Source organism: Simochromis diagramma, unplaced genomic scaffold (assembly GCF_900408965.1).
Source record: "Simochromis diagramma unplaced genomic scaffold, fSimDia1.1 OVJJ01000685.1, whole genome shotgun sequence".
NCBI classification, from domain to species: Eukaryota; Metazoa; Chordata; class Actinopteri; order Cichliformes; family Cichlidae; genus Simochromis; species Simochromis diagramma.
This window is the reverse complement of record NW_024387477.1, coordinates 3,349,019-3,364,340: the sequence shown is the minus strand read 5'-3', so window position 1 is coordinate 3,364,340 and position 15,322 is coordinate 3,349,019. Positions and strand designations below refer to the sequence as shown.

General features: G+C 41.7%; 1 protein-coding gene across 1 annotated transcript; it reads right to left on the bottom strand.

The window, feature by feature from the left end:
• Positions 1-861: 861 nt before the first annotated feature.
• On the bottom strand, positions 862-13,821 carry hprt1 (hypoxanthine phosphoribosyltransferase 1). Its single transcript, XM_040015305.1, has 9 exons — positions 13,594-13,821; positions 6,459-6,565; positions 6,035-6,218; positions 4,809-4,874; positions 4,417-4,434; positions 4,250-4,332; positions 4,076-4,122; positions 3,867-3,943; positions 862-1,888 (listed from the first exon to the last, which is right to left on the bottom strand). The coding sequence occupies exons 1-9, from the start codon at positions 13,618-13,620 to the stop codon at positions 1,841-1,843; spliced, it is 657 nt and encodes a 218-aa protein (XP_039871239.1). The 5' UTR covers positions 13,621-13,821; the 3' UTR covers positions 862-1,840.
• Positions 13,822-15,322: the final 1,501 nt, after the last annotated feature.

The following is a 15,322-nucleotide window of genomic DNA, read 5'->3' as shown; positions in this document are numbered from 1 at the left end:
AGAAATGCTGAGTTTGACCCAAAGAACACCATCCTCACAGTCAAGCACGGAGGTGGGAACATGATGCTTTGGGGTTGTTTTTCTAGTAAGAGTACAAGAGGGGCCAGTGGACAGAGACATGTACCGTTAAATCCTGGACCAAGTCCTCCTTCCCTCAGCCACAACACCTGAAGATGGGTTGTGGATGGGTCTTCCAGCGTAACACTGACCAAAAACAAGCCAGAGGCAACAAAGACGTAGCTAAAGAAGCAGCACATTATAGTCATGAAGTGGCCTGTCCAGTCTCCAGACCTCAGTCTAATGAAAATCTGCAGAGGGAGCTGAAGCTTCAAGTTGCCAGGCAGCAGCCAAGAAATATAAAGGATTTAGAGTTTCTGTAAAGAGGAGTGGACCAAAATCCCTCCTGTGTGCAAACGTCTTACTGCTGCGCTTGGCAACAAGGGTTTCTCCACCAAATACTGAGTCATCTTTTGCTTAGGGATCAAATGCTTATTTCAGTCAGTGACATGGAAACAGTGTATGACTTTTAGGTAACGTGTTGGGTTTTTTCTGGATATTTGGTTAATATTCTGTCTCTCTCCATTAAAATGCAACTGCTATAAAATTACAGATTTTTTGCAAGAGAGCAAACTTAAAAATCTCACAAATCATCAGGGGACCAAATAATTATCCCCCAATGTTAGCTTCAATTTCCAAATGAAGATCAGACAACAGGAGCTCAAATGTTCATGATCTTAATGAGCAAAGATGGAAGACCAAATCTTGGCAGCATCATTCTGTCTCTGTCACTATTTAGATTTTTTGGCACTTCGTGTTTCAATATATCAATAACTTGCTGTAATAGTAAAATGAAAAACTTTCTTTCAGGTTTGGTGTGGAAAAATTTAATGGCTGGTGCTGCAACACTGACGATTACAGAACATTTAATTTAGCGAAACTGCAAACAAAAAGGATATTTTTTAAAAAGGGGCCTTTAATTAAATTATGTGTGAATAAAACATATGTAGATACAGATTAGGAATTTCAAATATTCAAATGAAAGATTCTTAACCATTAACAGTTTGTGATTGAATATCTGCAGCGTTAAAAGGATCACCTTTTATGTTACACAAAGGAAGTGCATGTCTCTAAAGCTTTGATTTCATTCATTTTCATAAATTTCTTCTCAGGTTTACCAATGTCTACATAATTTAATCAGGGACAGCAGCAATTTACTTTTCTACCTAATGTTTCTTCAGCGTTACAAAACAGTACCGTAGAAAAGTGAAGTATTCTTCCAATATATACACACACTTCAATAAAATTTAACTTCCTCTTAAGGTGTCCCATAAAACAAAAAAACAAAAAAACAAGCACATTTTAATAGTTTCAGGTAGAATTACACAAACACAAAATAATAATATTATTAATAATAATAACAATAATCATTTTACACAAAATACAAAATATGAAAGAGGAGGTTGTAAATCTTATGGCAGCACAACAATTATGCGACTGCACTTGAAGCTAGCAGCATTTCCCTAAAATGCTCTCAATTAAAAAATAAAAAAGGAATAAAAGTGGGGACCATAAAAGCAATATTCTAATTCAAGGTGAAGCTGGGATCCATTCTATTAAACCCAGACGTGATTCTTTCTCAAGCAATCGAATGCAAAAAATTGAAACCTTTGCGTGTCCATGCGTGGTGATTCAAACACGGGATTATCACGTTGGGTGTATCCTCAGGGACCCTGAGCAAGCCGATTATATTCTCATGACACAATACAAAGCAATGAAATATAACATCAATGCTAAATGGAAATGAAATAACCAAATGTTGAAAACTGTTACGAGGTGCTCTTCATGCTTTGTACTTCTCCTTCCCTGTTTCACTAATGACGCAGATATGCTGGAACAGAAAAGAAAAGAAAAAATACACTTAATTCTGTCAGAGATGTATAAAGACAAAAATAGTTTTAAAATATGAGTTACAGTACTAGGAAAAAGTCTTGAGCCACTTCTTATATTTTACTAGGAAATTAGGAAACGGCTGTAGTGATTGACAGAAACGAAAACAGAAATGGAACTACAGAGAGCAAAAAAAGAGTTTGTACAAATGCAACAAACTTGAAAGTCAATATTTGTTATGACCACGTTTGTTCTTCCACACAGCCTGAATTCTTATGCTGAAAAGTTAAGCCATTCTTAGTATTGTATACTGGATCAAAATCGGACTTTTCTATGTTCATAATAATGTCCATTAGTTTCCCATCCCCCTGAGCCATGGATTGCATTTATATAGCGCTTTTCAAGGCACCCAAAGCGCTTTACAATTCCACTTCATTCACTCTCACATTCACACACTAGTGGAGGCAGCTACAGTTGTAGCCACAGCTGCCCTGGGGCAGACTGACAGAAGCGAGGCTGCCATATCGCGCCATCGGCCCCTCTGGCCATCACCAGTAGGCGGTAGGGTAAAGTGTCTTGCCCAAGGACACAACGACCAGGACAGAGAGCCCGGGGATCGAACCGTTGACCTTCCGGTTACAGGTTCCCATCCCCCTGAGCCACGGGGCGACCTTTTCAATATACAGATCAACTGCCTGGGAACTGGGCAGCACGGTGGTTAGCACTGGTGCCGCACAGCAAGAAGGTCCTGAGTTCAATTCCACCATCAGGCCGGGGTCTTTCTGTGTGGAGTTTGTTCTCCCCGTGTTTGCGTGGGTTCCCTCCGGGCACTCCGGCTTCCTCCCACCGTCCAAAGACATGCAGTTTGTGGGGATAGGTTAATTGATTAGTCTAAATTGCCCACAGGTGTGAATGCGGGAGTGAATGTGAGCGCTAATGGTTGTCTGTCTCTCTGTGTTAGCCCTGCAACAGATTGGCGACCTGCCCAGGGTGTACCCTGCCTCTCGCCCTATGACAGCTGGGATAGGCTCCAACACCCCCGGCGACCCTGAAAAGGACAAGCGGAAGCGAATGGATGGATAGATGGATGAACTGCCTGGGAAATGGAATCAGTTCTTGACCCTGACAGGCCGGTCAGCTCTGACTACCAGATGATCTATTTCGTGTATGTACAACACACACGCACACAGTGGTGCTGGGAAATAGTTGTGCAAAATCTTACTGCCACATGCTAATATGTTGCTTAAGCTCTTCACTGTGAGATCAATTGAAACAAAAGCATCAATAGAATTCATAACAAACCCAATAATACACTTAAAATCACCCAGCTGACCGTGGACATTTTAAAGAATCTGACAAAGTCAAAGTGCCTAAAGCTCAAACCATCCAGAACTCAGAGCCAGACACAAGCCAGCGGCCTCAGTATGAGCACAGGGCCGAGGCAGTTATGAAGAAAATTATAAAGACAAGTGGAAAAGACAAAGACTTGAAACTGATATAAGAACAAAACTGATATTTGTTTTGTTCCCGTTTTGTTTGGTAAGGTAAAATGTGTCAGGTGTTCCTGCGACAGGTTCCCATAAAGATATAATTTAAAATCAGTTCTTTGCCAAGTCGCCTGCAATGTGAAGAGTCAGCACTGGTTCATCCCTTGAGTTGGGTGCGTTTTTATGCTTGATTTATTCATAGGTTAGTGTTAAATGGCTGGTTAAACTGGGTCAAACTGTTAATGAATACCTTTTGAGACAGGCTGTTAGTAACAAAGTGTCTAAAGACAACCTCTGGAATGAAAATGAGTGAAAAAGAAGCCAATGTCTAAAGAAAATCTTTGAGAGACCTTCAGAAAACCTGGAGAACTATGGCCCAAGACCATTTTAAAAACTTACAATAAAGTCTAAAAGGCTTGCAAGAAAAAGAAATGAAATATTAGAGGGCTCAAGACTTTTACACGATACTGTTTATCTCTTTCAAATACTTACGTTTAGATCTCTAAAGTACTCGTTGTAGTCTAGCGCATAACCCACCACAAATTTGTCAGGGACCTCAAATCCTACATCTGGGAGAAAAAGAAAAAGAACACGTGAAGATTTTCTTACATCTTCATTGTTGCAGTTTAACAAACTGTTCTATGAGCTGAACTTCAACCAAAGTCTGTTAGGAATTCACAAGTTACAAATAATCAACTCACAATCCGGTCGGTAGCCAACACTTCTTGGGGTTCTCTTCACCAGCAAACTGAAGACACAAACCAAAATGATGATCAAAATCTGCTCTAGCTGCTTAAAACCCCTCAGCCTGAAACATACCAGTCTGAAGCAGCTTTCCAGTAAAACTCCAGCAGTTCAGTGAAGCCATGAATTACCTCGCTACTTTGACCATTTTAGGATTGTACTGTTTGAGGAGCTGCAATAGCGTCTTCATCGTCTTCCCTGTGTCGATAATATCCTAGAAGCACAAAAGAGGAGCACAGATAAGCACTACTGGAAATAACAGCTGCCTACTTTAATACAGATGAAAAACAGTACGTACCTCCACAATCAAGACATTCTGTGTGCAAGAAAAAAAAAGAAAAAGCCATTAATCAAGTGAAAAACAAGTCATCTTAAAATGCAACTGAGCTGAGTAGGAGAGCTGTGGTCTCCTGATTACACAGGGAATGCTTGCAACAGTGCAAAAGGCTGTAACTATGTGGGAGCTGTTTTACTTACAACCACATAAACAGGCCTGTTTTAAATTAATGTAAGACATTTAGGAAATGATTACATGAAAACAATGGCTTTGCTTAAATGTGGATATATTTCTTTCAAATATCTGCTCATGCTGACTGCTAGCAACTTTAGATTGGAGAAAAAACAAGGGGGTAAAAACCAGCCTTTAATATTTTTAATCATGTCAGTAGAGTTTTAGCTAGCTGTCTTTACCTTGCCTGTCAGAGTAGACAGGTCGTCTCCACCGATTACTTTGATTTCACCCGTCGACTGGTCATTCTGTGCAGACAAAAATAGGAAAAGAATAAAGGAAACCTTCAGACTGGCAAGAAAGAGTCTTTCACAGGGCGGCACAGAGTCGTGCAAAAGACCAGACACAAAAGCCTGTTCTAACGTTTGAGTCTAAGGTTTATTTTTTAGCACCTCTCGGCTCTTTTTTACTTCTCATCCGTAAATAATCTGCTCTTTCACGTGGTTCAGTTTATTTTGAAAAGTCTAAACAGGATCTTGAGCTTTATTGTGAAAGGTTTACGTGGAACATAAACAAGCAGACACACAATGGTGTTACCGTCGTTGTTGTTAACAACAACGCATAAAAACAGGCGCTTGTCTGTCCGTAGTGTGGTTATATAAAATATAAGAGAAATAGAGAACTTTAAGAAATTAATATAGCCACTACAGTGACCATCAAAACGGTGAAAAATATTGTCGTAAACAGTTTATTTTGCGACACCACGAAACAAACGATAGCGTAAAATGAAACGATAGACGTTTTTATATCGTCATCCGATATATATCGTTATATCGAACAGCCCTACCCCAAAGTATTCTGGAGTCAAATATGAGCCCAACTGTCTGACAGCTAAAGCTTGCATGATGCAATGGGACAATGAGTCCAAGCACAGCAGCAAAACTACAACAGAATGGCTGAAAAAGAAAAATCAACGGCTCAGTCAAAGTGCAGACCTCAACCTGACTGCAATGCTGTGGCAGGAGCCTAAGAGAGCTGTGCATAAACAAATGGACTGATGCAACAAGAAGGTCAAAGACAGAAAGTCAAACCATGAAGTCTGAGGCTGAAAATGATTAGAAACAACATTTATGGGTTGTTTTGCGTTCATGCAGTTTCTTCATTGCTCTAGACAGACTTCATATTTTTTATTTTAATAATTTAATTGATGTTCAGGCTTTATATTTCCAGGCATCCCCAGTGGGCTGACTGAGATGTATGGCGGCATGGCCGCATACGACCATCATTTATTTGCCGAATCCTTTCCCTACTGTGCTGTTTTGCATTTTACTTTTATAATTTAAGCAACTTTTAATCATCAGCCAAACTTTTTAGTTTATTTCCACTTTTTTTAAGTGTATACTCTAAGAAAAAAAAGTTCCAAGAGGCTTTGGTGATTTAAAGAAAAACTATAAAACGGATCAATTACATAGTAGCTCTTGAGGCGTATGAAGTCGACCGTCATTGGGATGGAGCGGTCGCTGTTCCTGTTCAGAGCCTTGATGTAGTCGAGCAGGTCTGCGAAAAACTTGTAGCCCCCTTTCAGCACACAGAGAGCCACGATGTGGTGTCCACCCATTTCCTTCATGATCTCTCTGGCCAGCCTCTCAGTCCTGATATCACACGGTTTGGGGAGCAAGAAATAGAGGATAGTGACCTCAATGTTCTGCAACAGTCAGCAGAAGTTGTCATTTCTTTTCAGTTTGTGTCAGCAAGCAAATGTTTCTGAAAGATTTCTGATTGCTGTAAGTTTGTCTGCATTAATCAGTGAATCCAGGTTTAACAGAGCACTTTCATCCACCACTTGCAGGAAATCTCTGGCAAGTCATAGCTGTATGAATGGGACCACCCACCTGTCCAAGATGAGTCCATGTGGGATATAGACCCTCTCGAGGTCAGCTGCATAGTGCTTTGGTATGCAGAAAAGGTCCAAGTCATAACCCTGCTCCTCATCACTGATCTGAAAATAATAATAAGAAAAAACATTAGCACAAAAGAATTGAAAGAAAAATCTCGGGGGGGGGATTACTAGGGGTGCAACGATACTCGTATCGATATTGAACCGTTCGATACAGTGCTTTCGGTTCGGTACGCATATGTATGAACAATACAAAATTTGTAATTTATTTTATCAACTTTCCTTCTGACGATGCTGTCTGTGTTGAGCGCTCAGTGAATCTGCGTTCGACTACTCCGCCTAGGCTGCACTGTCGAGCGCAGATCCACTGAGCGTTCAACACAGATAGCATCGTCAGAAGGAAGAGCGCAGGGCAAGCTAGCGAGACAGAAGTTAAGCTCCCCTTGCAACATGGCAAATTGAACCTCCCCCACCCTCATTCAGATCTGGCGTTTGGAATTATTTTGGTTTTCATGTGACGTATGACCCTGAAGGTAAGCGTGTCATGGACTAAAGTAAAACAGTATGTTGGATGTGCCACGCAATGCTCAATTACATGGGTGGGAACTAGTGTGTTAGCGCAGTTAGCTCGTTAACGTGTTGGCCGTCTAGCCCCACCAGGGGTAGCTCGTTAACGGAGATTTGCCGTGTTGTGGCGTTAACCGTGGTCAGAGGGCCCGGTGGCGCCAGTGTCCGGCATCCTCGCCTCTGTCAGTGCGCCCCAGGGTGGCTGTGGCTACAATGTAGCTTGCCATCACCAGTGTGTGAATGTGTGCGTGAATGGGTGGATGACTGGATATGTAAAGCGCTTTGGGGTCCTTAGGGACTAGTAAAGCGCTATATAAATACAGGCCATTTACCATTTAACGTCATTTCAACGAGATTAACGCTGACAGCACTAGTGGGGAACACAACGAATATGACTGCACATTTATGCCGACATCATCCTAGTGCAAAGACAAGTGGAAGCAGACAAAAACAACAAGCATGCATGCTACAAACTTTACCCGAGTCATTTAGACAGCCGTTAGCACATGATTCTCCTTATGGGGACCTGATATGTTTAATATTGTGGCGAGCTCAGACAAGGAGGAGACGGAGGTATCGTTTGGTCTTGCTTCCCGTGAGCTAGCCAGGGAGCACAGCCGTTTATTGACATCTGCAGAAGAACACTGCCGCTAGCTAACTGCTCAGCGCGGCAACCGCACAGCAACAACAACAACAACACACAGGGCGCCCTCTGACCCCGGAAGGACACACCGTCGCAGTGAGAGGGCGTCACCCGTCACTATGGCAACATAAACAAAACATAACTGTACAAACAGAACCCCGAACAGCCCTGACCCGCTACAATATGCTGCTGAGAATATAGCCCAGAAGAAGCGTATAGTATAGCTTTTATTTTGGAAAGAGCCATTTCTCTGTAATAAACTCTCTTTTCCAAAGATGAGTGATTCCTCAATCAGATACAGGTGTTACCGCGCCAGATCCGGAAACCTCTGGCAGTTACTTGAAGGTTCTGTAACTGACTCGTAGCCGGCAACAGCTTACTAGACAGGTCAACTCCGCTAGCAAAAAGATCGAAGGAGGCGTAGGAAACTGCTTCACTGAACTTTATTTCTTCTCTAAGGCACGAACACCGCGTACAGTGGGCTGAAACAGTTTACTCACAGCAAGCATCGCCGACACAACTCTGGCTGTCGAGGGAGTTATTATATTCCTTTTATTTATTTTCTTTCCGTCTCTTCTGTAGCTAACCGTTACTTTTTCCCCTTCTCCGCTCTCTCTCCTCACACACACACACACACACACACACACACACACACACACACACACACACACACACACACACACCCCGAACACATTTCCCATCAGGCTTCATCCTTAAAGGGCCATGCCTGTAACACAGGGCTTGCAAAATCGCTAGCCCGACGTCCCGGGGCTAGCGATTTTTCCAGTCGGGCTACCAAAATCTATCTCTGCCCTGCCCGTCGGACTATCATAGGAAGGAAAAATATATGTTAATGCTTTTGCATTCTTTCGGAAATGTAGCTGGGTAATTATGTCATTGGCATCGGTGAGCCACTGTCAATATGTGACATATTGAAATCGCGTTTGAATTTGCGCTTGTTTTTTGCGCTTGTTTTTTGCTTTCACTTTGCAATCGCGCGAACTGTGTATAGAGAGCGACAGCACTGATTGGTGAGTGATGATAATTTGCGCACCAATTCCTCTGACATCGTCTTATCAATCGTTAGCTTACTATGCAAACATGACAAGTGAAATCTCCCGCAGCAAGCTTAAACATATGAGAGGTTGATCGCGCAGAGAATCGCTGACGTTATGTGTGTGTGTGTGTGTGTGTGTGTAAAAGCAGCAGGATATATATTTTAGTTCTGCTGAGCCAAATAAGACTCAGCAGAAGAAGTGACAGCCAAAGAAAAGCTTACCACAAAACGGAAAAGTTATGACAAATCAGACTATAAGGCAAAAAGAAAGTGCAGCTTTATGGTTTCATGGACAAAAGAATTTCTGTGGCTGCAATATGACGAGCTATATAACCGGGGCTGCACATAAGTGGTCCGCAGGTGCGCATTCGCTGTCCAAAAAAACAACAACAAAAAAACAAAAACAAAAACGCGCACAAGATATGAAGTTGCAACGCGTGTTTGCATACATAAGATTTTCTGGAGGAGGACAGACATTTGTTTAAAACTCTTAAAGATGTCGAAGAAGCTCCTTTAAGCAATTACTTTGGTGTTCCTCCACCTCCAAACAAATGTCAGAAGGAGTCCGAACCACAAAAGAAGCGCGTATTCTCGGAAAAGTGGTTGCAGGAGGTGAGCTGGCTTCAAACAAATGATGAACGCACAGAGATGTGGTGCGGAATGTGCCGTGAAAATCCCACTCTAGCGGACAAAAACAGTGCTTTTTATATGGACGCAAATGCGCATTGCAACTTCTTATCTGGTGCACGTCTTTTATGTTGACAGCGAATGCGCACATGCGGACCACTTATGTGCACCCGTGTAAATAACATAATGTTCTGCCGGGTGTGTTGTTGGTTTTCCCTCGATTTCTGAGTCGACAAGTGCCTTTGTTACTGGGACCAGTCATTTTAAGAAAGGCCCCTATTAGAACCCATGAGAAATGCATTATTGCTCAGTCTGCAATATCTTTCCCAGAACAAACACCAATTGCAAATAACATACTAAAAATAAACCTGAAAAATCTGTTTAGAACAGCGTACTATGTTGCAAAGAGTGAACTACCACTGGCAAAATTTAGCAAACTTCAAAAAGCAAATGGCCTCGATCTTGGTTCCACTTGTCTCTTACCCGTGACTTCAGTGGAAATTTCAAATTCAGGATCTGACACAGACTGATTCATGTCCTACACAGTTCTTACAAGTTCATAGAAATTTCTGTTCAATTAGAACCAAGTATTTGAGTTGATGATTGTAATTTTTATACAAATGTTGTAATTTGTTTTTCAACAATTTTTTGATTAATGTTTTGTTTCCTTTACAATTTTATACTTTAATGTATAATATTGTAAAGGAAACAAAACAGGAAACAAAACATTAATCAAAAAGTTGCTCTCTTTTTTATTCGGGCTACTTACATTTATTTTGGGCTACCAAAAACTGAAGAGTCCCTGCCCGAAGGGCTACCAGGGATTTTGAAATTTTGAGAGCCCTGAGATATATTTATTTTTTTAATTACTTTTGTTTCAGCAACATTAAATTTAAAACCTGTACTTTTGAGTTAAAATATATATTTATAATTTTAATAAATGACAAATTAAAAAGGCATGAACATTTTTTTTGTATCGAAAAAATATCGAACCGTGACACCAAAGTATCGAACCGAACCGTGAATTTTGTGTATCGTTGCACCCCTAGGGATTACCCAACAAGGAGCATGGGGGGGGGGGCTCACCTGACACAGGGCAACCAAGGTGAAAGAGATCAGGTTAATGGAAGTCTACTTTCCCACGAATTTTGCTGCCACGCTAGTTTATCTGCCTCATTTTACCACCTAGGGCCACACTGAGCCGTCTCATGAAAAAAACCCTGGATTCTCAGAAAGACGAAGTTTTCCAATTTGGACATCATTAAAGCGCCAATGAATCATTCCTTTGTTGCTGCTGAAGGTCTCCTCACAAACATTTTGTCCAGCAAGATACTGCCATCTGATCTCCTTCCAGAAGTGTATGCCTCTTCCTAAGGAGGTACTTGGTAATTTGTAAAATTACATTTTATGCTGCAGGTCAAACAGCAGACCACAAGAAACCAAACAACATGACTGGCATCATGTGACAGCTGCAGCACAGAGTTCGAGGAGTCGTGGGAGGGATGAGAAAAACTGAGAAAGGGACAGTGCAGAATTTGAATCAAATACAGGAATGAACGCACCAAAACTCTGGATAACACGGTTCCCATTCTCGTGCCACATGCAGTTACACTGAAATAAAGCCTTTCCCTTTAGTCCTGCTGACATGTGGGTCAGTTTGTGAACTCTTGATAAAGGCTGATACAAAGCAGATGTCATCACAGTCACATGATTAGAAAGAGTATGTTCCACTGTTACTCACAGACTTGCTGTTTGTTTTAAAGACGTATTCGGTTCATTTCCTGCTTCGTATTTATATTCAAGAACTCAGAAATGTATCATACCAAACAAAAACAATGGAACAAGGAAAAACAAATCAAGAAAACATAGTTGTATTTGCTTTATTTGTGGGCATTTTACCCTTTATTGGACTGGGCGGTGCAGAGACGAGACAGGAAAGTATGGAGAGAGGAGGGGGGATGAAATGCAGGAAATAAGTCAGCAGCAGGCTTGAAACCAGTACTCTAAAAGTACTCTAGCCTTCAGTAGGAGTCTCTTAGTCAACCATAATTTCCCTCTTGATTAGAAATGGCAGCTATTTTAAAACCCATATACATTTAAAGCCCAAAAATAATTCAGAAAATGACAGCAGACAGCACAATTATGTGCAACAAATACTAATATCAGATATTCTAAAACAGTCATAGAAACACCTTAATAAATACGTACCCCTGTAAACACACAATGATTTGGAAATGTGCTTACAGACTAGCCCTGGTCAGGAACAAAGGTAATACAACTAGCAAAATGTCACTCTGCTGGTGCAACATCCTTTATCTATAGAGGACAAGGAGCAGATAACAGTGAAAAGAAACAAACTTCTTTCACATACATTTACCTAATATTTTAAACTTAAGCTATGTCTCATATAACTGCTGTTATAAAGCATCAACATTTATCAAAACGCAGAAAAACAAATCCAGTGATCCAGACTGTGGTCAAAGGAATGATGACCTTTGTGCTTGCATATTGGTCTATGTTTGACAACTTGCCAATTTTTCTTTCAATGTGATTAAGACAACAGCACAGTAAAAAGATACATTTTAGCCAAATGGACACTTTGCTTTATTATCTGTGTCTGCAAATGTTTTGGGAAATCTGTTTCCCAGAAAGGATCACAAGTACACTGGGCTTAAAATGCTGGCAACAGCCTGAAAAACAGCACATCGGTTATCTATTTACTGATCCTAGTGTAGGGGCCAGGGTAGCCTGTAGTACAGTGCACAACACAAAACACACACCAACAGATCCAGTAAGGTAGGACCTTGTATTTTGACTCAGAATGATGTAAGAAAAAGTAAATGTTACTTATCTTTTGTTAACGGCTATTTCAGTCCATCTGTGTGTCTTTTCTTTATTCGTAAAAAAGCTTAAAATTCAGTACAGCTTGGGACTACTTTTTCCAGAAGCAGAAGAGAACTTTTTCCATCTGTGACATCAGCTCTGCAGCGCAGACATCCACACCAACATATTTGATGTAATGTCACACATACTGGTGGTGAAATCTAATTTATTTCATTGCTGGGCCAATTTAATTTTCCATAATGCAATCACTGTACACCACCAAGCAGCTCTTCTACAGTTAGCTACTTTATATTTCAGACTGAAGTGGGCAAATCGTGCCAAATATCAGTAGCAATACTGGTATTGGTATGGGCTCGATACTAGCACAAAAGGATCTATACTTTGACTTGTGCTAAATTCATTGTTTATTTGGAAATGGGTATAAAATATTTATTTATAGCCTATAATACATTTAAACAACAGAACTACTTATGACGTTGATTACTTATGATGGAAGGTAAAAATCACAGTGATTTGGTTGTCATTAAAATGTATTTAGAATTGTCAAATTAATGATGACATCTCCACTACTCTCCTCTCCATCAGCTGCCTTTACGAGTGAAAAGTATCGGTATGTGTACTGGCCCTGTATTTACTTGGTGTCGGACCGATACCAAACTGCACGCACACTCGGGATCCTAAAGGGTTTAAAGACACCACATTCTCATACAAGCGTGGAAGCAAGATTTATACAGAGGTCTAAAGCCGCCCCAGCATATTCGTATATTACAGAAATACCACAATAGACCCACTTCTGTAATATACTTACATATCTATATTATTGCTAATATATATTGTAATATATCTATATCATGGCTAAAGCACTTCTGGATGGATGCAAACTGCATTTCGTTGCCCTGTACCTGTGACATGTGCAATGACAATAAAGTTGAATTCTATTCTATTCTATTCTACACCAACATAAACACAGTGCCGTGCACCGTTACTTAGGAGCCACACTTAAAGGGCGCGTGCTCTAACACGCCCCCTTCTTTACCCCTTCGTTCGTTTCGAGCACTTTGTTATTTTGTATAATGGTTCTGCTGACAGACGCATACACCCACACGTTAGTGGGTCCACCGCTTGCGTCACGTACGTAAGGCATATGTGGAGCGCGTGTCTATAGAGCGCCACAGGCCAAGCTGTATTGAATACAATATCCATGCAAAATAAATAAAGTAAAATACAACAAAAAGTTACCGATGTGTGAGTGGTGAAGAGTACTCAGTCCACACAGGTAGCTATCATCTAATAACTGCGGCTAACAGCCCGTCCACACACAGCTTGTTTGGCTGCATGCAGAGGTAACCTCCAACCACCTTCTGTCTCTTATTTCACTTGGGAAGAACTTACCACCACACAGGAGCTGGAAGTCGCCATGTCCGTGTCAGTCCCTGCCGTTAACAACGTGTGTACTCCAAGGTGCGGACTTCAGACAGAAAACGCTACAGCGTATCCTCAGCTTGATCTCGCGGACTCTTCACCCTCGCGACAGCGTACACATGGAGCAGATAGCTCCGCTGCTACCAGAGGTGTCTGTCTTCTTCCGGGTTCGCGCCTCTGCTGCTGTCCCGTTGCAAGCACGTGATCGTACGCACAAGGGCGGCGGGCAAATCGAAAAATGCGGGGAGGGGTCAACTCCTCCCATCTTACATAGGCTGTTGGAGAGCTGCCAATCAAAGAACAAAGCTCCGTCGAAATCCAGCGAACCCGAGTTTAAGAAGATTCTATTGGTCATAGATACACGATGTTGCACACACCCACCCAACACTTCAACCAATGACCTCGCTTAAAGTTGCACTAATGAAAGAGGCTACCTTTTTAGGTGAAGCTGATCATCATTCAGGACAGGGTGCTAACCGTTAACTTCTTCATCATCTTCTTCTTTCGGCTGCTCCCTTTAGGGGTCGCCACAGCAGATCATCTTCTTCCATCTCACTCACTCTCATTCATCTCACTCCATCTCTAGCATCCTCATACCAGCCCTCTGCAAGTTCTCCTCCACTACATAATCTTCTCTGTGGTCTTCCTCTTTTCCTCCTGCCTGTCAGCTCCATCTTCAGCATCCTTTGTACAGTGTATCCACTATCTCTCCTCTGCACATGTCCAAACTGCCTCAGTTTTTCCTCTCTAACTTTGTCTCCAACCTAAGCTGTGCCTCTGATGTACTAAATTCTAATCCTGTGCATTCTGGTCACTCTCAATGAAAGTCTTAACACCTCCAGCTCACTCTCCTGTCTTTAATTCGGTGCCACCTTCTCCAAACCATAATTCAATTTTCAATTCAATTTTATTTATATGGCGCCAAATCACAACAAAAGTTGCCTCAAGGCGCTTCATAGATACAGAGAAAAACCCAACAATCATATGACCCCCTATGAGCAAGCACTTTGGCGACAGTGGGAAGGAAAAACTCCCTTTTAACAGGAAGAAACCTCTGGCAGAACCAGGCTCAGGGAGGGGCGGGGCCATCTGCTGCAACCGGTTGGGGTGAGAGAAGGAAAACAGGATGAAAGACATGCTGTGGAAGAGAGACAGAGGTTAATAACAGATATGATTTTATGCAGAGAGGTCTATTAACTCATAGTGAGTGAGAAAGGTGACTGGAAAGGAAAAACTCAATGCATCATGGGAATCCCCCAGCAGCCTACATCTATTGCAGCATCACTAAGGGAGGATTCAGGGTCACCTGGTCCAGCCCTAACTATATGCTTTAGCAAAAAGGAAAGTTTTAAGCCTAATCTTGAAAGTAGAGATAGTGTCTGTCTCCCGAATCCAAACTGGAAGCTGGTTCCACAGAAGAGGGGCCTGAAAACTGAAGGCTCTCCCTCCCATTCTACTTTTAAATACTCTAGGAACAACAAGTAAGCCTGCAGTGTGAGAGCGAAGTGCTCTAATAGGGTGATATGGTACTACAAGGTCATTAAGATAAGATGGGGCCTGATTATTTAAGACCTTGTATGTGAGGAGCAGGATTTTGAATTCTGGATTTAACAGGAAGCCAATGAAGGGAAGCCAATACAGGAGAAATATGCTCTCTCTTTCTAGTCCCTGTCAGGACTCTTGCTGCAGCATTTTGGAT

What these genes read in the sequence shown, in the direction of transcription:
- hprt1 (XM_040015305.1), bottom strand. Translation starts at nt 13,620, where the DNA reads ATGGCGACTTCCAGCTCCTGTGTGGTG. An exon ending in CATGGACTCATCTTGGACAG is followed by an intron (nt 6,219 to 6,458) that starts GTGGGTGGTCCC and finishes GTGTGATATCAG; the next exon opens with GACTGAGAGGCTGGCCAGAG. An exon ending in TACGCCTCAAGAGCTACTAT is followed by an intron (nt 4,875 to 6,034) that starts GTAATTGATCCG and finishes TTGTCTGCACAG; the next exon opens with AATGACCAGTCGACGGGTGA.